General features: G+C 33.4%; 1 protein-coding gene and 1 long non-coding RNA gene across 9 annotated transcripts in view; one reads left to right on the forward strand and one right to left on the reverse strand.

The window, feature by feature from the left end:
* Positions 1-648: 648 nt before the first annotated feature.
* Tomosyn (syntaxin-binding protein tomosyn) overlaps positions 649-21,135 on the reverse strand; it is a 78,002-nt gene continuing 57,515 nt past the window's right edge. For 3 of the 8 annotated variants that reach the window (XM_076368066.1, XM_076368064.1, XM_076368063.1), the window contains 9 exons: positions 11,918-12,041; positions 11,493-11,612; positions 11,099-11,224; positions 10,643-10,852; positions 10,413-10,521; positions 6,006-6,089; positions 5,534-5,629; positions 4,621-4,745; positions 649-4,291 (listed from right to left, as the gene is read on the reverse strand). In XM_076368066.1, the coding sequence (XP_076224181.1) occupies positions 4,029-4,291; positions 4,621-4,745; positions 5,534-5,629; positions 6,006-6,089; positions 10,413-10,521; positions 10,643-10,852; positions 11,099-11,224; positions 11,493-11,612; positions 11,918-12,041 (1,257 nt within the window). In that variant the 3' untranslated portion in view covers positions 649-4,028. Of the gene's footprint in view, positions 4,292-4,620; positions 4,746-5,533; positions 5,630-6,005; positions 6,090-10,412; positions 10,522-10,642; positions 10,853-11,098; positions 11,225-11,492; positions 11,613-11,917; positions 12,042-16,832; positions 17,311-21,135 lie in introns of those variants that run through there. The other 5 variants (XM_076368067.1, XM_031985811.2, XM_031985813.2 and 2 more) reach the window with 4 other exon arrangements.
* Positions 16,498-17,258, forward strand: LOC143174561 (uncharacterized). The gene is made up of 3 exons (XR_012998707.1): positions 16,498-16,618; positions 16,824-16,992; positions 17,122-17,258. It is a non-coding gene; the product is annotated as an uncharacterized LOC143174561 (long non-coding RNA).

The following is a 21,135-nucleotide window of genomic DNA, read 5'->3' on the forward strand; positions in this document are numbered from 1 at the left end:
AAAAAAATAATATTCTTTCGTAAATTCGAGTTGCTTTTTTCTGATCAGAAGTAGAATTCATCGGAGTTGGTCATAAATAGTTAAGAATCAGTGGGAGAAAAATGTCATTTTAATATTTAATTACCTTTCTTGCTAATTCTGAGTGTAACTAAAATTTATTTTATTCTAAACTTAGTTTGAGCTTGCTTTCAGTAATGTCAAGTCATTATTTTAGTAACCGATTGCATTTTTCTAATGTGATTTAAGAGTAAATAAGATTAATATTATTGTTTCTGTGTAATTAAGGAATTATTAATATAATTAGACATTGTAGCTAGTCTTATAACTTACAATTAGAAACAATTTTAACTTGTATCCTTCAACGATAAGATACACTTATCGATGAGTCTAGAGGAAACTTACCTTCTGCCAATAACTGCTGACAAAACTCCACTGTGTTGTTTATCCATACGACAATAAGAATAAGAGAATAGAAATAAGGAAAAAATCCAATATAAAACAAAGTAACATTAAACAATGGATAATAATTTACAAAAAGATGTTTTTGAAAAAATTCTATCGGCGTGCAAGGGCCGTATTAACACGGCTAAGGGTCAAAGGATCATTAGGAGTCAATCTATTGTCAACAGAAATCTCACGAGTGGTTGATTTTGGTTCGAACTCATTTATTAATCGGAGCCAAGATACAGTCTGTCCTCGAGGCAGTACTTTTACAATAACATGGTATTATATCTCTTGAAAAATAAGAACTGTACTAGATTAGTAATGGTATAAATCGAGAGTATTAGATATTTCGCTGCATCTAAGGACAAAATTTCATTTACAATAGTAGATTTACATATTCAGGCCACTGCGTCGAAATAGATTAGACACAATAAATAATGAACGTTTCATACAAAGGGCATAGCAAGTGGGAGAGGTAGCTACCGTTCGTTCGAACATATAGGAAGCAATATATTCGTTTACAGAACAATTCATTTATGTTCTCACGAAAATAAAACTTTTCGAATACATTTATAACGGTTCTCAGGACGCCGCCTTGAAAAATCAACTGCGCGAGGATCGCAAAAACTGCACGGTCATCGAAACAAGTGACGACTTGCTCTCTCACTCTCTCGCAAGGAATCGCAAGTTAAATCGATCGACAATCAAAAACAACTAGCCTTACAGGAAAATCTATATTGTGTATGAAAATAATTCGAGAAACAATCATTTTCTTACCCTCCACGCCCCTCGTCGAGAAACGTGGAACGAAACGAACGTACAACGAAGGTTCGACAGGAATTCCGATTAACAGTTATCATCTATTTGTTATACTTTTCCCTTTCATCGGTTTTAAACATTCCCTCTAAACTCTCCTCCCCGTTTACGTCTCGTCGCGGCAAATTATTTTCAAACACACCTCAACCTGTCCGGCACGATAAATAATCCAAGAATCACCTAAACAGTAGTCTTTATACAACAAGTGTTAGAATATGTTATATTATCAAACACTTAGATAGTAATGTATCTTCATTTTTTTTTTGTTTGTTCTGTTCTTTGCCTGCAACTATCTTACATTTACTATTTCTATATTGGTAGAGCAATAAACAACGTTTCCGTTCCCCCGCGACAGACTCGAGAGAACGATTTCGCATCTCGGTTGTGTATTGGCTCCCTCGCCGTTTTCGCTTATCGGTTATCAACACAGCTCTCAGTGTGTACCTTAAACGTTAATCGTCGCTCGACGTTGTTTTTTTTTCCTTGTTTTTCTTTTCTCTCTTTTATTATCGTCATCATAAAACCCCGCATATAAAATTCCTGGCTCGTCGACACTATTCAGCGAGACGGAGTTTGAACGTCGTCGGCAAAGAAACGTTGCGCTCGAATGAAAATTCGAAAAAAGACAAATCAAACGAAGAATACGAAGAACTGGTATACGAATAAGAGGAATAAGAAAGGAACAGTATATAGATCGCTTCAATTTCTCGCGTGCATTTCGTATCGCATCTCTCGAGATCGGAAACAACGACCAGTCGAGCACGGCCTATCTTGTTGTTCACTTGCGGATCACCGATGATCGTCAGTGAATACACAACCCGTGACAAAAGTGGCGGTTTTCGAGCGTTTAACAAACGGAACTCTATTTGCCTGCATGTTATTTATATTGTCCGAGGAAAATGATATATACCCGAAAATCGAAGAAGTTGCAATCTAGTTTAATCCTCTGCGGGGCACATTATATAATAATTCATAGTTTTACGTAGGTGATTAGTACCATTAACATCAACTATACAGTTATTGCTATGGAAGCAGTACGACGATTCAGCGTCTCGACGAATCCAAGTGAACTTGTCGCATACGCGCGTACTCATTGGTGTAATATTGACTTCGGGTAATCTACGTGCTGCGTATCATTCATCTTCCTCTTCCCCTTTCTTTCCATTTCCTTTTTTCCCCGTTTCGTTAAATCCTCCTTTAAATTACAGTAGGTTCCTCTCCTCGCGATCTCGCGGCGCGTATACACGTATGCGAAAAGTAAGTTCGATCGGATTGACCGTCGACGCTGAAGTAGCGTAACTTACAACATGTTATTATACAAACAGCTCTTTTTTTTGACGTATAATAGTTCCTACTGCATTTGTTATTTTTTCTTTATATACATAGCATATCTAGCGGTTAACTACAATTAATAACAACTAATATACGATTTATCGACGATGCGTCGACACAGTGAACGCGTCGCGATACGAGCCCGATGGTCCGGCATCGTGGATAAATTATATATCTCACTGCGTTCAACGTTTATTTATCAATGCGCTATTACCTCGATTAATTACGTTTATTGTCAATACATTCGGAATAACGTCGCTGCACCCGCATCCTCGCTTTATTCCTACGTTTCGTATCGTTCGAACGATGTTATCTTTTCTATGGTCATCGCCGTATATACTTTTCTCTCTCCCATTTTTTTTTCTCTTACTTTCTGGATTTCTTTTCGTTTTTCTCTTTTTTTTTTTGGTTTGTTAAAATGAAGAACAGTTGAGGTCAATGTATCGCGTATCGCTTGAACGTTTCGCTGCCCGCAGGACGTCCGAATGGATTAACGAGAGTCGTAGGTTTAAAAGGCGAATTGTCACATAATTGTGTATGTATTGACTCGCACGGTAGTAGAATTCATCCTCCTTAATACCTGCCTAAGTACTTACGCTTTTAAACCTTAATCGTAAATTCATGTTTATGCACTAATAATTCATTTTTTAATTTTAATCGCAGCCATTCCACTTTCCTTCCGTTTCAATTTTTTGTTACTTTTTTTTTTTTGTTTGTTTGCTTGTTTGTTTGTTTCTTGTTGTTATCTGTTCAATTTTGGTCTATACGTTACGTATATACCCTCTTCATTGCTCGGGCTACACGTTGTATATATGTATATATATTTATATTTTATTTTATTTTATTAATTTATTCATTTATGTTTATTTATATATAGAGGTTATTACACATTCTGAGAGATCGCGCATATATACTTAAATCTTATTTTGTGTTTACACGTGTATAATACGACTTTTTTTTTCCTCTTATTATTCTTCGCTGAAAGATGTGCGTGTGTATTATCTGCTTGTACAAGTATATCGCATGAATATGTTTTTTCCTTTTTCTCTTTCTATCTCACTCTCCACGATTTTCTTCCTTTCTCTCCCTTTCTCTCTTAAAATCTTTCTCTCCCTCCCTTTCACTCACTCGCACACATGGGACACGCTCATAAGCATTCTCACACACACACACGACGATTCACTCTTTCCTCCTTTTTCTTTTATCCCGTGATAATATGTTTCCGGTGTGTGCGTACAAAGTCCACGAATATGACCGATTCTTTTTTTCGTCGAAGTTTCGCTCGCCTATTCGTCGGTTACCGATCTATCATTTTCGCTCCCTTTTTTTTTTAGCTCTTTTTGTTACGACAGAAGTCATACGTGAAACGTGAACGCTACGTTGCGATAGATCCGCGCGCAATTCCAGGTTTTCTCGATCCAGCTCGCACGATATTCTCATAGTTGGTACCATTTTTTGTCTTTGTATTTGAGCATCAATCCGTGTGCGGAGTGGGAGAAGCTTTCCGCCTCGTTCATCATGCGAGCCGTTCGCTCTTCTAATTGCGAGAGCTTCTCGCCGCGCTCCAGGACCATTTGATGGGCCATGTTCACCTCGCCGGTGGCGGTTGTCACGCGCTCGCGAAGGGCCTCCGCGCCTGCGTTCGGTCCAGGTATGTGTTTCGCCACGGTGCGTGATGCTCGTCCGCTTGACTCTCCAACTGGAAATTGGTCATTTGGCAAAAATTGATAGTTTAGTGAGAATTCGCAAATTTTTGAAAGACAAAGGAATTCGCAGAAAATGGAAACTCTATGAAGACAGGTAATTTGATAGAAAACTCGTAATTGGGCAAGAATAGATAAGTGGATAGATATTGGTAGTTTTGACGAGAATAGGTAAGTTGGTAAAAATTGGCAGGTTCGCAGAAATTGGCACCTTGATTTATTATAAAATAATCTGGCAAAGGAAGGTAAAGAAAATGGTAACCTGGTAAAATTTGGTAATTCGATAAGGTTATAGAATGTCGTATAGTGTATAGTTTACACTTACATAATTCTTCTCTGTCGAGACTTCGTGATCCTCCACCGAAAAGGCCTTTGAAGAAACTTTCTTTAGGTGGTTCAGGCATATCGTGACCAATGAATAGATCACCCATCATTTCAGTTAACTCGCCACTGAAAGCATAACGCATGCAACATGAGCTTCAAGAATTTCCTTTGTAAAATAAATAAACCACCTTCAATAAAATGTTTCTTTCAACTAAACATGTTGTTAGGATGTAGTCGAGCCCTGATTATTTGCACTAGGTGCCGTCTATGATGCTGTTGCGAAGGATCACCCAAAGATTGCAAACAGCTTTGAGACCGTAATAATTGCAAGACACGTGACGTGGAGTAATACTATTTATTGATTAATTTGTGGTTGCACAGAATTTGTGAGCTTGTGAACGCGTGTGTATGTGTGCTTGTGTAAAGGAAACTAAACTCTGGTTGTAAATATATTCATCAACACAAATATGATTTTTGGTTGATGTTGTTTCTACGATTGTTGATTCTGGGTTAAGTTGTTGCTCACGCGAGCCGATGTTACATTTATAGTAAAATTGAGGATCTACCGAGCGACCAATCAGCGCGACCTTACCGGACACACATCGATTGGTCGCCTGGTTTAGAGTCGCTTTTCCTTTGTTTCTTTGGCTACCGCGGCGATGAGTGCCCGAATGTCACTGTTGGGCGCGTAACACTAACTCTAACACATGCTTTATACACGCATTCATTATGCACTGTGAATATAGAAATGATAATATAGAAATAAAGTTTGGGCACTTGAATAATTTTTAATCCAAACTATTGACACTCTGAATCCTAAGAAATGTATAATGTATAATTAAACTATCTTTATATAACAATATATAATAATTCAAAGAATATAAAACAGTTGCACAAGTAAAACGGGTACTTACCAAAACTGACTGGATACCGAGAACTTCTGAATTTCCGTGGGCGACGACAGGTATAGTCCATGCCCTTTATTGCTGAAGCAAAGTGTTTTTGCAATTCTGTAAAAAATACATAGAGCCGACGTTAAAACGTTGTCAGTTTCGTGAGGGAACACAATGAAAAAATATGAACGTACCAGGGCGCAAATATCAAAAAGTTAAAAACTGTACTGCTTATGTACACAGCGACTAAGCTTTTATTAGATAATTAAAAATATTAGTAAAAATCGAAGCGAATGCTTGAATAACGCTTAAACAATGAGTAATAAAGGAGGCGTGGGAATGAAAACATGTGTTGGAAAAGGAAGTTAAATGTATATTTATTTATATATAAATGTATATATATATATATTTATTCTGTATAGAACACGCAAGGCATTGCATATGTTTCAGAAAATATTTATTATGAGAGGTGTATTTTATATAGTTCACTTACTGATCGGTATCGCCATTAACAAAGAGTTGGTGACCCCATATGGACAACATGGGGTCTACAATGCCATGTTTTGTGGTCTGAAAACTGTTAGAGATTACAGAGACAGGAGAAAAGTGGAGCGTTAAGCGTACACGAGTTAAAAGAGATTTTTAGTTTGCATGATTATCATTAATGTCCTTAAAATGAGTCTCGTTGTTTTTAAATAACACGTTATGAGAGAGTAACGCGTGAAGGGGAAACATGTAAACCAATGAGTAGGAGTCTTTTGAAAGATTTGAAAGATTCAAGTTTCATCTTTTCCATTTATTTTTTTAATAGCACAGTATAATTTTTTATGTATGATAGAACAATTGACGTTCAGAGTTATCGTTTTTAACCTTCATTTAGCGTCGAATGGTTAAATATGAAATTATTTAAACATCTATTATTTTATGAAAGATAAAAAATTATAATATACCATTTAAAGAAACGTTGACATCTTTGAAATCTCTCATAAAATTCACACACCCTGAAACATTATTCTTGGAGTGCTGAAACGTTTGAAAATAAAGTTTTCTATATCTCCAAAAATAATGGAGACGTTACAAATGGTAGAAGCGATTGAACCTTATATAAGAGCCTTATATGGATTGTTTTTCATTTGAGAAAGGGAAATAGTCACAAGATATCGAGTCAAGTAAATGTAACAAATAACCAAGCTGTAAACGATGCAAAAAATGATTTCTTGTTTCTGAAGTTGTTGAAAAGTAGATTCAATCCCAAAAGCCGCAACAAATGATTCTTTACATCTTTTAATACATATTCGATGTAAAAAAAATTGTGTATGTCGATGACGAAGTATCAGAGATTTTTCAAAGTTTTGTACAATTGTTGTATTCCGTGTATCTCTCAAATAGAAAATTATTTTACATATAAACATTAACTTTTCCGACAAATGAAATAATTTAATAATAATGGAATAATACCTCGTAGATAAAACACAATATAGATCATGTATATTGTACTGTTGCTGCTGTAAAAAGTTTTTTAATTGAATACTTAGATATTTTTATTAATCCTATATATCACGGAAGAAGAAGAAGATGTCGATTAACAATTAATGACTAATAAAGAACTGCTTTTAAATGACTATGATTTGCTCATTAATATTATATAAATGATAGTCGTAATTGAATATTATTAATAATTGCTAGTATTTTCTTCAAAAATGAACAAGTGCGTTTTTATTAGTAAATATTCATACTAAAATGATGAAAAGAATTCTTAGACTTATCTCTAAATCCAAAAGAAATCGGGTTATACGAAAGGATTAAATGATAAATTTATGAGCTTTTTAAATGTATAACTACTGCGTATATTAATAAAATATGTAAAAATTGAAGTAGAACGAATCGTGCATTGGAAAATACGAACATCTGCTACTTTAGATATTGAAATATTGAGCATACTAATCTAAATAATTGAAAATGTACAATTATATTATTTCGTAAACAATTAGAGCGACATAGAAATTCACACATTACGATTTTTAGAAATTTATACATATACTGATGCTAATATATTATTTGCGATATCATAAGAATAAATGTAAGTGATAAATTAAGGATGTAATGAGGGTAATAAGAGTTGGAACATTCTGTATAATATTCAAAAAACAATAACAGTTACATAAATATTTAATTTATGACTACCTTAAACTGATTGCTGTCGCTTATCAGTTATCACATGCCAATTCGTATTGACACCCACGATAAAGATAGAGCATATAAAAGTGTAGGTTAGTATCAAATGTGGTGAACATTTATTTCATTATTTTATGAAATATGCGTTAAACATTAATTTAAATCATATTTAAACATCAAAATCATTCTCTTCTTAACATACTTTCGTAGAGTATCTTAATAAACATCAAAACTATGATAAAATATTTGAAAATGTGTGCTAGGATATTGGTATTTCTATTTTTAAGAAATTATATTAAACAAATAGAAAATTGAAAAAATGTCCCGCTGGAGTATTATTTATTTATGGGTTAGTGCACGTGATTTCCTTTTGTCTCTACTAAATAAGTAAATAGCTATTTGTTCTAGCAATTTTTAACATATTATTAGCATGAAGGTAATTGAACACCTAAATTGACCAGTAGAACAATTGTTCTCGTTGGTAATGTGACTATTAATCGTGTTGCACATAAATTAATAAATTCTTATTTCTCAATATCTATGACTTTTTAGAAACGCGGAACGTAAGTGAATAAAATCTGCAGATACATACTTAACATTACTTGCGAATACGGAGATGATCATTTAACGTTTAATACCTTTAACTAATGAAATCATCTATGTAAAAGATTTTACATGGTGCAATACAAGTGCTGATATAAAGATCTACGATGAAGCATGCTATAATACATTATAGAATGTGTATCAATGGTTTACAAATACGTAAACTGTATTAAAAAAGATTACCATGCTACTGAAAGATTGCTGCTAACATCAACGTTTCTAAACCCCTTTTCCCTTATTTTTGTACAACACTTGATAAAACCAATTGAAAATATTTTGTTAACACTAATCTATAAAATCGACTGCAACTAATTTCATTATTTCAGTTCAGTTTCAGATTGTAGTACACAATCTGTAACAACAGTATTTTAGTATCTTCTTCACCTTCTACCATTCTTTTTATTTAATAATATCCTCATTGCTATTTTATACTGTCACCAACATACATATCACTCCTAGCTATGTCATCTATGGTCTGTTTTATAAAAGAACTCATGGAGGTAATATCGAAATATCGATATTTTTTCAATGCGTCGAATGTTTCGACATTCCGGTATTTCCACCAAGAGTCCTTTTATAAAACGGACCATAAATATTTCTTTTAGTTATGATGATACAAGAAATATTTTATACTGCAACAAGATTCCAGAAGAAAGTTGGACTCTATATTTTTAATATGAATCCATTCTTTAAATAAATTATTTATAATTCATGTACCATTTAATTTATTGTTAGTTTCAACAATATAATATTTAAACAATTTTTCAACAAACGATTTGTTACTGCAGAGTGTTAGTTTATTAGATTTGGTAAAACTTGATTTATTATATTAACGCATCATAACACGTGCTAATATGCATATAAGAAACGAGCTGAATTAACGTGTTAGAAGAGAAATTGTGCATTTAATGCAAATAGTATGGAATATGAGGAAGTAAGAACAATGTTACGTATCTATGCATATAATTTTAATATTTTCTTCCAGAGAAAGAATTATTTATAGATGCAAACTGTCCTGTTGTAATCTTTCCAAATATTTATGTTCGATTCTATTGACTGTTTAAAAGAAAGTTACATTGCGTAAAATGTATGTTAACTGCTTCTTTAAAAGAATTCACTGCTCTATTGTACAATTTGTAAATAATTTTATAAAGATAAATTCAATAAAATGTTTGAATGAGAATATTTTTCAAATAGATCCTGAATTCGAACATAATTGAGGGGAAAGACTAAAACTGGTATATCCTGTTTAAATAACGTATTTTACATGTTGTATCTATGTTATGTTAATAAAAGTAGAATGATTAATAGCTGTTAGAAAGATTTAGAAATTCTCCACGCAGCAATATTATGTATTATTCATTAATTTATATATTACTCCTGGCGAAAAGTATTTAATCAACTGAATGATTAGGTGCATTTTAATAAATTATTTTTATATATCCATATTAAAAATTTGTTTTAATTTCCCAATTTCTATGTTAATGTTTTGCTTATATAAGGATAACTTCTTTGTTCATCATTATAATAAAAAATTGTTCAGCTTCATTCATCAAATATTTTTCGTCAAGAGTAATAGAATCATAATATATTTTGTATTAAATAAACTAAAAATTGCGAGTACTTAATAAAAATGATTTTATTTACATTATCAAAGTTTTTTAAATGAATAAATTAAATACCCAAAAGTGTTAACCCGTTAACCGATAAAAATGAGTTTTTTCAATTATTTCTCAATTTTGTAATTATCTGTCAGAGTATTGTAATTGTATAAATTAATTAACAATTAGAGGATAAATCACTTTAAATAATTTTAATTTATACTCAATATTCATGTACCAAGAAGTCATACGGTTAACAGGTTAAAGGTAATTCATTCAAGAACCAGAATCTGTTCTATACTGCATTTCGAAAATAATTGATTCAAAATGTATCAATACGAAAAAGTACTCGTGTTAGTATAATGCAATTTACACTACTGTTAGCGATATATAAAGTGTTGCAGTGTTGCATCGTCGCAGTAGCATTTAGTGCCTTATTATATACCGTGTGCAAGTATAATTATTATTTGCTTCGTTAAATGCCATAAAAGCTAATCTAATGAAATGATAATTCCTCTTACCTTAAATCTATTAGAGGCAGGAAATCGACGTCTATCAGTGGCCTCAGACTTGGTAGACTATATGTAGCTATGTGTCCATTTGAAACGTAACACACGAGACAAACATTGTCTAAAGGAAAAAGATAACAACTTTTTTTATTTGCAATCTTATCTTGCAATCTTTCAATTGCAAATATACGTTGAAGACAAATGATTAAATGAAAAGATAAAAAGCGAAGAGAATAATTTACCTTTTATAGTGGTAATCTCTGCTTTAATCACAATATGAGTTTCAGCCAGTTGTTGTCTATACAGACAATTTTGTGATGGTAACGCCAAAACCCTCGCTTGCTTCTCAGACACCAACACGACAAACTGACGATCTTCGAAACCGTCTCCTGCAGCTGCCTGTGTAGTCATCGACGGTGACATCCGAGTATTTGTACATTTACCTTGGCTCTCTTTAATAAAAAATGACAAAGTAATTGTTACTTTATTGCATAGGGTGTCATGGAGTAAATGAAACTGATTTCTGCAATTCCTTTGAAACCGATAATATCATTAGACCGTTGATATGATCAATTCGTTATCTTTTTCAATTAATTTACTTATCCTTTTTCGTAACTTTTTAAAAAGTATTTCATTGCCAATGAAAAATGTTGTTGATTCTAAATAATTGTACGAATAAAATAGGTATCGGAACATACTGTTACGCTCTTTGCCCTCCGCGCTATCATCTTTCCAGGACTCAAACGAGTATGGAATCAAAGCGCCATTACAGTCTAGGAAGGCTATCGATAGAATACAACCCTTTAACTTAAAAGTAGATCCATCTGTAAAAAGTAAAAATAAATATTACACATAGATAATCGCTTCTTTATTGAAGTCAACATATATAAATCGAATGAAAAATAATACGATTAAAACAGATTTTAAAGTCTACATACTCAGATTATAATAATATTCAGAAAATAATGTTGAGAATAATAATTTATATTTTTATATGAATCACTATCTTTGCAGAAGTTACACAATTATTAGCAGGTATTACTTTTCATTCAACATTGACATGCATTTCATTAAAATTAAAAGAGCACTTACTGCACGTAGAAACAACGACTGGGTGAGCATGTCGTTCTCCACGAACAGGCGTGTTAAATATCACCGTTTGTATGGATCCTAACGATGTACCAATCCAGAGTGTTGGTACCGGGCAGGTATCTTAAGAAATTAAAATCAAAGCACTCGATAGTATAAAACACTGAGAAAGTTAAGGAAAATACAACTTTAGAGCTTGCACGATTAGTTTCAGTAAGTTAAAAGTACCATAAAAGAAAAAGGGAAATTCAATAGAAATGTAAACATTTCATTTGCTTTCGCTGTGAATGCATAAAGATTGGTAGTGTAATAATAACTAATGTGAAAAATCAGTTTCCATATACTCAAGCGAGTCATGAGAAAATTTCTATTAAATATAATAATGGAAAATATTATACTTATCGTTTATTTATATTTAAGTAACGTACCGGTTTTCTTCGTGTAGGAATCTGCGAATGTAAGGCAGCTGATGGTCTCCGTGGTGATGTTCTCGAGCGACGACATGCTCGAGCTCCTTGATCGTTGAAACGAACTGTCATATTTGTCTACCCGACCAGCAATCCCAACAATAAATACAAAATTAAATATTGAACGAGGACCGGTTGCCGGTTAAGTGTAACGAGCATGCAACATCTATTACAATACACATCTCTGACACGTAGGCAGTTTCTTGTCAATGAATATCAACGAGGATTGGCGCTTAGAGATAGTTTCGGTCAGAGTGTGAAAGAAAAGAAAAAAAAATAGATAAATAAAGAAATGAATGATCGACGTGTGTGACTCGTGTAATAGCAACAATGTCAAGAACAACAATAAATCACATCAACAATAACAACAACAATAACAACAACAACAATAATAATAATAACAGCGACAGCAACAACAACAACTATGACGACTAGTATCTCTCTTGAGAGGATAGTTCACAGAATAAAATCTTTCATTCAATTCAGCATTCATCAAGTCGATCCGATGAACTGATTTTCTTGATCAGAGAAGAAATTCATTGGAAACGTTGCCGCAATAATATGTTGTAATTAAATCGGTGAGGATAAGTTAACGTTCTAAAGCAGCAGCACAGGCATTATGCCCCCCTCCCTCACCCCGTTACTTTGTGTGGTCGACACCGTTAAGCAAATTCTATTTCACCGCATGGTTTTGCCGCTAAATGTCATTCTTAATTTTCTTTATTTGAAATCGGGAGGCACGTAGGGATATTTACCATTAATCGTACTTTTAAACGTTTCGTATGCTCTTCCTATAGAATAAGTAATTAGCATTTATATTCAAACATGAAATCCTAAATGAAATCTTTCGTCAGTTTCGATATATCGTACAAGTGCAACCTAATTTTAAATCATTATTCCCATATAAATACACGCTCGGACAAATGGTAGCGCATGTGTGTTCCCGATAGGTTTTGAATCTTCTGAATTCGAAGTAAAGACGAAATACAAGCTTTGAGACACATAATATCTCATTATAAGAAGTAGTTTTGTTCTGAGCAAAGAGAGTGGAAATTTATCTATTGCGCATGGTCTTCCAACAAATTGAAAACGTAAGAGTATTCCTTGCTTATAATCACATTGCTTAGGACTAGAAACACGATAACAGGGAATAGCGAATATGATTCTGCGTTCGTCACTGACAATTCAATTGTATCTAGCTCCTCATTTTCCTTATCAATAGAGTCGAAGTAAAAAATCCATTTAGTAAAGAAGTGGATTACATCTTCACTAAATGGAAAAAAACTAATTGCTTGAGTGCTCCATGCGTAGCTTTGCCACTTTATTCGTTATTGAATAGTGCAATGACGTGAAGGGAATCGTGACGCTATTATAAAGAAATCTGCGAAGCGTGATTATAAGGAGAGAATTTTTAAAAGAGTTGAAAATGCTAAGGTGCAACTAAGAAATTGATTAAATAATATTCAATATCGTACTTGTAGCTATTGTATTATTATTGATTTCTGATGATACTCCTTTCATCTTTAATCTTAATTAACCTTCTCATCACAGACAACACGCATAACGATATATTATATTACCACACATGTCCTATCTTTTTGTCCGGATGTGCGTAACTGCAGATATCTAATTAAACGAACGAAAACTGGATGTCGTACTTTATAATACAGCTTTACCGCAACAAGGCCCATCTCTCTATGTAACTTAGTATCCAACGTGTAAAATACTTGCACATAATATTACACTATTCAAATATCACGTACGTAATATAACACCGTGGATTATTGTATTGATTTAGATGAGAATATCAGCTTCGTTTATCAATCGTTTCTCTAACTATTGCACGTTCGACACATCTCACACTCTCAGAGACACTTCAAAGCTCGAACATAAAAGATGACCTGATTCCAAAACTGAAAAATATAGAGAGAGAGAGTCAAAATGAGCACAGACAAATTCACACTCTATAGAAAGAAACGAAATTTCAGTAGCAGTAATATATGTGTATGCATTTTTCACTAAAGAGGCATTCTTCAACATCCTTGAACTCTCTAAATGTTCTCGTATTTGTTTGGTATACATACACGCACGTGCGCGCGTCTACACAGGATCTTAATGAAGATCGAAATATATTCGCGTTAGATCGATTCCTTACAGAGAAGAGTGCAGATATTCGTTACTTATTTACTCTCTAAATTGGTCATTCCACTAACAATAAATTAATTTATTTCATTGTAATAAAATAAACGAAATATTGAAATAATTCTCGTCCTCTTTTACTTTCCAGTCAAATAAAAGAACAATAAAATTGCTATACTATTATAGTGAATTAGGAAAAAAGAAAATTACACATAACTTTAAGAATATTGATTCCTAGATACATATTTGTTAGGGCTTTTTTCTTTTATTTGGTAAATACTAATTACTCTCAAAGTTCTGAACCCTTTAAAGTACTATAGAACCCACTCTTGTCAGTCAACGAAAAGATCGCAGAGTCTTGTAAATAGTACCGACAATCCTAAACGTTACATTATAAATATAGTCAAGTATATATTTTCAGTGAGAAACAGATTTTATTGTGCTAGAATCGATCATGAAAAAATATAATCGATCTTCATTAAGATCCTGCGCATCCGATACGTCATACATCGTACACCCAGCGAATAAGTTAGTTGAAGTGTATCGTTAGGCCACATCTATTAGAGAAAAAAAGTCAACTGAAATAATAAGGCAGACAGAGGAAAATCGAAGAGAACGCGGTAAGAATATTACTTCTTATCGAATGTGCAGAGTGAGAACTAGAAAATCACGCAAAGATCAGATGATGTGCCATTTTGTGTAGTCTTGGAGAAAGTGGTTTGATCAAGAGCGAGTGAGCAGATCATTAAGAAACAAAGATGCGATGCAGAGAAGTAAATTCTGCCGAAGGTACGGATCCACACTCAGCAAAGACCAGACAGTATTTATCAATCAGACACAGCGGGAAAAAAAGGATACGACAACGGAGGGCCAATCTTGAAAACAGCGTTTCGCGAAGTTAACAATTCACTTTTCTTACTGTTGCATCTGTTATGCATCTATAATGTGACATGTCTTTGGATTTTTGAGAATGCTACGAAAAAGAAAATAGAAGATTTCCAAGAAACGCTAAGATACTATTTCTATTATAGTAAGAATTTCTAAGACTGTACAGAAATTTATTAATTTAATCAAAATATAAATCATTACAAAAGAGGTGACTTTCTTTTATAATGGAAGAGATTTCCATTAGCAAAGAACAGTTTGCATGTTAATTCATTATAATTGATACTATACAGCCAGAAGTAATTTTCTTTTTATACAATGTAGGCATAGTATATTTTCAATAATTTTCAAACGAAAACACACAATTTTATTCAATTTATTTCGCACAGATATATTGATATATGTAAAAAGGGTATCCGGTAAGTTGTGAAATGAGATAAATTCTTCATAAAGCAACGAATGAAATAGAAACTAAATATCTTTTGGATTAATCGCATAGTTTTCGAGAGAAATGACTTCAGACATAAAAATATTGTGCACGTGTTTTACTAAAGACTGTGCGAGCTACTTCTTAGTATGCGACGTTCTTATTTGTCTTACGATGCTACGTAATTGTTATGATCGCAAAATAAGATCAGTTGGTGGAAACGAACAGTTGTTCTCCATCTGATAAAGCTTGAAAGCTGCAACATGTCACAATTCATTCATGCATGTTTGTTCTTCCATTGGAACTTCGACTATGTGTGATCATTTCACTCGTTAAACGGTGGACTACCACTGCAGCTACCGAGTTTACACGTTCGCGTTACAAAGAAAAAAAACAAAAATGTTGTCCCCGAAATGGAACGAACGATTCCACTTACAAAAAATTAAGTTCATCAAGTGATGTCACCATCGACACAAAACGGTAGCTGAAAAATAAAAATTTCATGTCTCGTTAAGTTCCTGAAATGTTCGACTCTGCCACCTTTCATTTTCTAACCTGCGTCTTCCCTGGTTGCTGGAAAATTGACAAAATTGTTGATTTTCCTTTCCCGCTCCTATTTTAGACTACAGTTTTGTAGAATTTTCCTTTTCCTTCAAACGCACTTTTCCAAATTCTTTGCCTCGAATTATTATACAACCAAATTTTCGTACATAGACATTAAAATGTGGACATTAAGAACACCGATGTGTAAGAAATTATCAAATTTAATTATTTAAGAAACAAACTCTAAACTTTCAATTTCTCTTCACTTGAAAATACCTTTTCCAATATATGCCGAGTAAAGGTACATTAGAAACGCTTGAAAAAGTAAAAAAAAATTATCCACCAGACCATATTCAAATATACAAGAACTGTTTCCAAAACAATTAAAATCCCCCCTAATTATTCACATTTCTGAGAAAACTACGTATCAAGTACACAAAAAGGTACAAAGGAAAGTTACACTATACATTCGATATTTTCCATTCTGAATCACGCCACAATTTCCCGGACACCCTGAATAGTCACTACAAACGCCGTTCAAGATATTCCTGGACTCCGTCGATCGCGTGTAGAGTTTATCGTAGAAGAATCGCTCTACCGACATAGTGAAATGAAACGAACAACGAAATGAACGAAGAAGAAAACGAAAAACGAAGCACTTAGAGAAGGTAATATAGACTTGTCTCATTCAAGTAACATAGAAAAAGAACGAAATCTGACGGTCTACAGAATTTCAATAATAATAATAGATAAATAGAATATTGTATTATGTATAGATAGATAGATAGATAGATAAATAGATAGATAGATAGATAGATAGATAGATAGATAGATAGATAGATAGATAAAATAGTGATAAAATTGCTTGTTCAGTGATACTACCGAAGCTGTTATACTGTCTGGTGTTGGAGAGGATATTCTGGTAGCTCAAAGAAGCTTGCGGACCGATCGACGTATAAGCTCGCGTCTCGGTGCTACGGTGACCAGAGAACAGCGAAGCCGTTGGAAAGTTGTTCAACGACGAGGGGTCCACCTCATAATGGTTGGTAGTAGTGCTCAGACACTTCTGGAGCTTTCTTATGCCCTGAGCACGGGACTGACGTGGCTCTACGGTTAGGGATTTCCGAGGGTTCGCGTTCGACCCACTGATATCATCATCCCCGCTATTTAGAGTGTTTCGAGTACCCGATCGAGGGGCGGAAGCATCGATACCGCCCTCGTTATTGAAACCACCCTCGCCGGTGGGACCGCATGGGCTACAGCTATTATTATCAGCGTTGTCACCTCTCTCACCGCAACCACTACCACCAACGACCACCGTACCTCGTCGCGCAACCGGCAACATGCACATCCCGTTCATCTACAAATTGAGCGACAGATCAAATGTGGAGAAGATCGGTTTTCTATTCTTCTGGTCAACTTGCGGGTTGACTACTCCTTCACCGGTTTCGATGGTTTTTGACAGATTGCGGATGGACGATGAGCTCTCTCGTGTTTCTTGGGAAGTTTAGTATATACAAATGTTTATGCAACGAGATTTTGGAAATTAATGAAATTTGAAAATAGTTCTTTGGAATATTTGAGATGACAATATTCATTTAAATATGTATAAATAGATAACTATTAGGCACGGTAAGTAGCAATCTGATCCGCATTGTGTTGACAGTAGAATCATTAACGTTTATGGTATGCTTTATTTTATTGTTTTTGCAGGTGTTCATTTGTATAGATCTCGGAAAATGGAGTTTTGAAACTAAAGAATTAGGATACATATTGATCTGATTGCATCAATTAAAACTGATATAAATTCCTACTAAACAATGTTTATGAAATTCAATATCCGTCGAAGTGACAGATTCCGTAAATGTAGTGTTAAATATATTGTAAAAATTCTTATTTTGAACAAATTTTTTCGATTACAAAAATATCTGACTCTTTTAGTTTCTGAGGTAGAATGATCGTAGACTATTCGTAGAGAATTACCAATACTGGCACACTGAATCTCGCTAATATATATGTGTATCTGTGACATACTGGTAATCATAATTAATACGTTTAACATCGTTTATGTTCATTTTTTCGTTTGACATCAGGCTGATCGTGAATTTGATATTTTTTGGTTTCACTTATCGATGTCGTTTTTTACAATGTACAGAAATGTGCATGATTTCAAAGTTTGCAATTGTTAAAGCCCTTCTGGTTTGAATCTGATAATTTTTTGTGAAGATCTCGGAAACTAAAAGAATTCGACATTTTTATGAATGAAAAAATTTGTTTCAATTTCAATCAATTCTCATGACATATTTAAAAATCATCGAAATCGGTGGGGAAGTGGTCAATCCACAAGTTCACCCTTCTTCTGATTTTTTCTTTTTTTTTTGGTTTTTTTCTTTTACTGTTTTTGGTACCAAGTGAGATTCTGTCTGTACACAATCGAAATGAGATTTTGGACCGCTCTCCACCTTTCTATTCGTTCCGCAATCGTTTCATTGTACCTTGCCTGTACCTTCGTTTATTATTATTAATTTGAAAGTTTGAATTGGAAAAGGTTGCTTTATCTTCGTGGGTTACGTGCGCGAAAGTCGTTTCGATGTTTATGATATTTTGGGTGCTCGTGATTTGCAAGTTGTGAAGAGTTCTCGCGATGAAGTTTATTGCATTTTTGATTGTATAGTTTTATGTGGAAATGCTTCCTTTTTTAACTTTCTGTACATTCTTTCTTTTTTGACAATGGAAAGACAAAGGAAGCGTTTCCGAAAGTGCCATAATATTAAATTTTTACTCCCAAAGTGAATAAAATGATCCTAAACTGTTTAGCTTTTTAATTCTGCAATGAATTCTATGGTTTGACCAATCAAATCTGGACCAACCAAAGAAGATACAAAAACTTGAACGAAGAAACTCCACTTTCAATTTCTTGGTAGCTTATAGATTAGCATAAGTATTAAAATGTGGTTCCAGTTTTGGTTGGCCAAACTACATATTTGTATTTTAAAAAGGGATAGACGAGTATCAAAATTGATTTAAGTTTTTAGAAATATACTCGGGATGAAAGCTAAAACTTGTTAATTAAAAACTTTCTTGTATTTTGAACAAAATTCGGTATTGTGTCCCGAAAGGATAAGTTTCCAAAAAGGGAAAAGTAATTAGTATACATTGCATAAAAATTTCCATGGTATTACTGAAATATTTATAATTACACTTAATATATTGTCTCCTGTAAGATTCTGTACGAATTTATTGTGCTGTGTTATTTTTCGTACGTATATAGATATTGTCACATGATTATTTTTTTCTCTAAATAATGACATCTAAAAATAAATTTTGTTGAATTTCGTCTAAGTCGTCGATTATTATAAAAAAAACCGTTTGTAGATAAAGGAAATACCTACGGCGGACGTCACCAACTATGTTTAACCTGACAAATAAACATAATATTAGAACACATCATATACAGAATTTCATACATAATGTGATAATCAATTGGATTATTTTTCTTAAATATAAAAATTCCACTTTCACCTTCGACACCGATGGATCAGTTGTTTTCATCGACCACCATTTTGAAAGAAAGGGGTTGGCTGACAGTACATTGTCCTACTAATTTTTTAAGTTAATTATCGAAGCATAATAGCTAAACTTTATGCGCATTAACCATTCAAATTGAAACATTACACTACTGAAGCAATATTTCTTTGTAAATTCAAACTATTTTAATAAACATTGTTCCCTTCTTGTACGGATAATATTACATGAAATATTAAGTAAAATTATCGTAGAAATATTGTTTGAAATACATTTCAAATAGTCATTATTATGTTTCACACAAAGATATTACAAAAATAAATATGACGTGTCACTTTACACGTTTATATGACTCTACTTAATTCATAATCTTTAAAATATTACTGAATATCAGAGTTAGCTACCGAACCCTTGTTAACCTTAGACTAACATAAATGACGCATCTCCTTGAATTTTATATTCGATAAAATCTTCATTATGTTCAACTGCTGCAAAAAATTACTAACCACTACTTGAACATTGACCCTAGATAAAAATTATGCCAGCAAAGAACTCCCGGATCTACAACGTTTTGTCTGCATCTACATTTACGTGAGGAATATTTCGTGCTGGAGAAAAGAAGATCAACCTGTCAGTGGTAAAAAATACATTCTCTTCTCGTCATTGGATGCCTATCTAAAAAATTTTGCTATGTGGAATATCAACATGTATTATGCAGAGTCTTTTATAGCAGTCAGTCAATATCGAGAAAGAAATTCGAAAAACTTAACTGATAAAGCGCTCTGTCAGCCATTAACACTACATAATCGTTTAATTACAACAGTTTTCAGAATGTATGTGGAAAATATCTCAGACGGTAGTCACATTGAATAAAAGGAGAGGATTATAGAATGGTTTTGTGAATATGCTCGAACGCTTTCAAATAAGAGAGGTTTAATCCTTGAAAACGTGAAGTTACACTGCAAATTTCAAAATGCTTTCATTACAGCAGTAAATCATAGGTTTTTGGATTACGTATGTTAATTCGAAAAATGTTTAATAATTCGAGCACTATAAGTACTTGAAAATATCAAATTCGAAAACTAAAGTTTTCAATAAAATAGTTCACAGTTAAACATTTCAGTACGTAGAAGTCAGCGACGTTAAAAATCCCGTAAAAGTAGATGCTATTTTTAATAAATATAATACAAAATTATAAAAATATAGACATTTTGACTGTTCCATAAAAAGAAACTTAAAAATACTGATGTAGAACTTGAACTAATGCAGACAGTCTTGAAGTTGTAACAATCGATGATTTCGAAGGACATATTCCAAATATAATATACACCATAGAATATCTTGCAAACCTTAATATACATGTTACCAACAATAGCATGTTACTGTTGTAATAAAAGTACCTTGAGACTCAGAATGCAACTCGATTTAAGTTTTCCAACATTAGACGCAGCTTCTGAAAGCATTCGGATGTGTTCTTGTGGGCCTACCGTATATAAGTAACATCACGTCCTGTTGTCATTGATGATGCCGTGACCATCCGTGTTATTATTATTGCTATTGCTATTGCGTGCAAATCATGAAAAAAATGTCCACAAGCTTTGAAAGCGATGTTGTTACCGAGAGAAAGGTGTCAAGAGAAACGAGATCCTATGAATACAGA

The sequence above is a fragment of the Nomia melanderi genome, chromosome 5 (genome assembly GCF_051020985.1).
Source record: "Nomia melanderi isolate GNS246 chromosome 5, iyNomMela1, whole genome shotgun sequence".
Classification (NCBI taxonomy): domain Eukaryota; kingdom Metazoa; phylum Arthropoda; class Insecta; order Hymenoptera; family Halictidae; genus Nomia; species Nomia melanderi.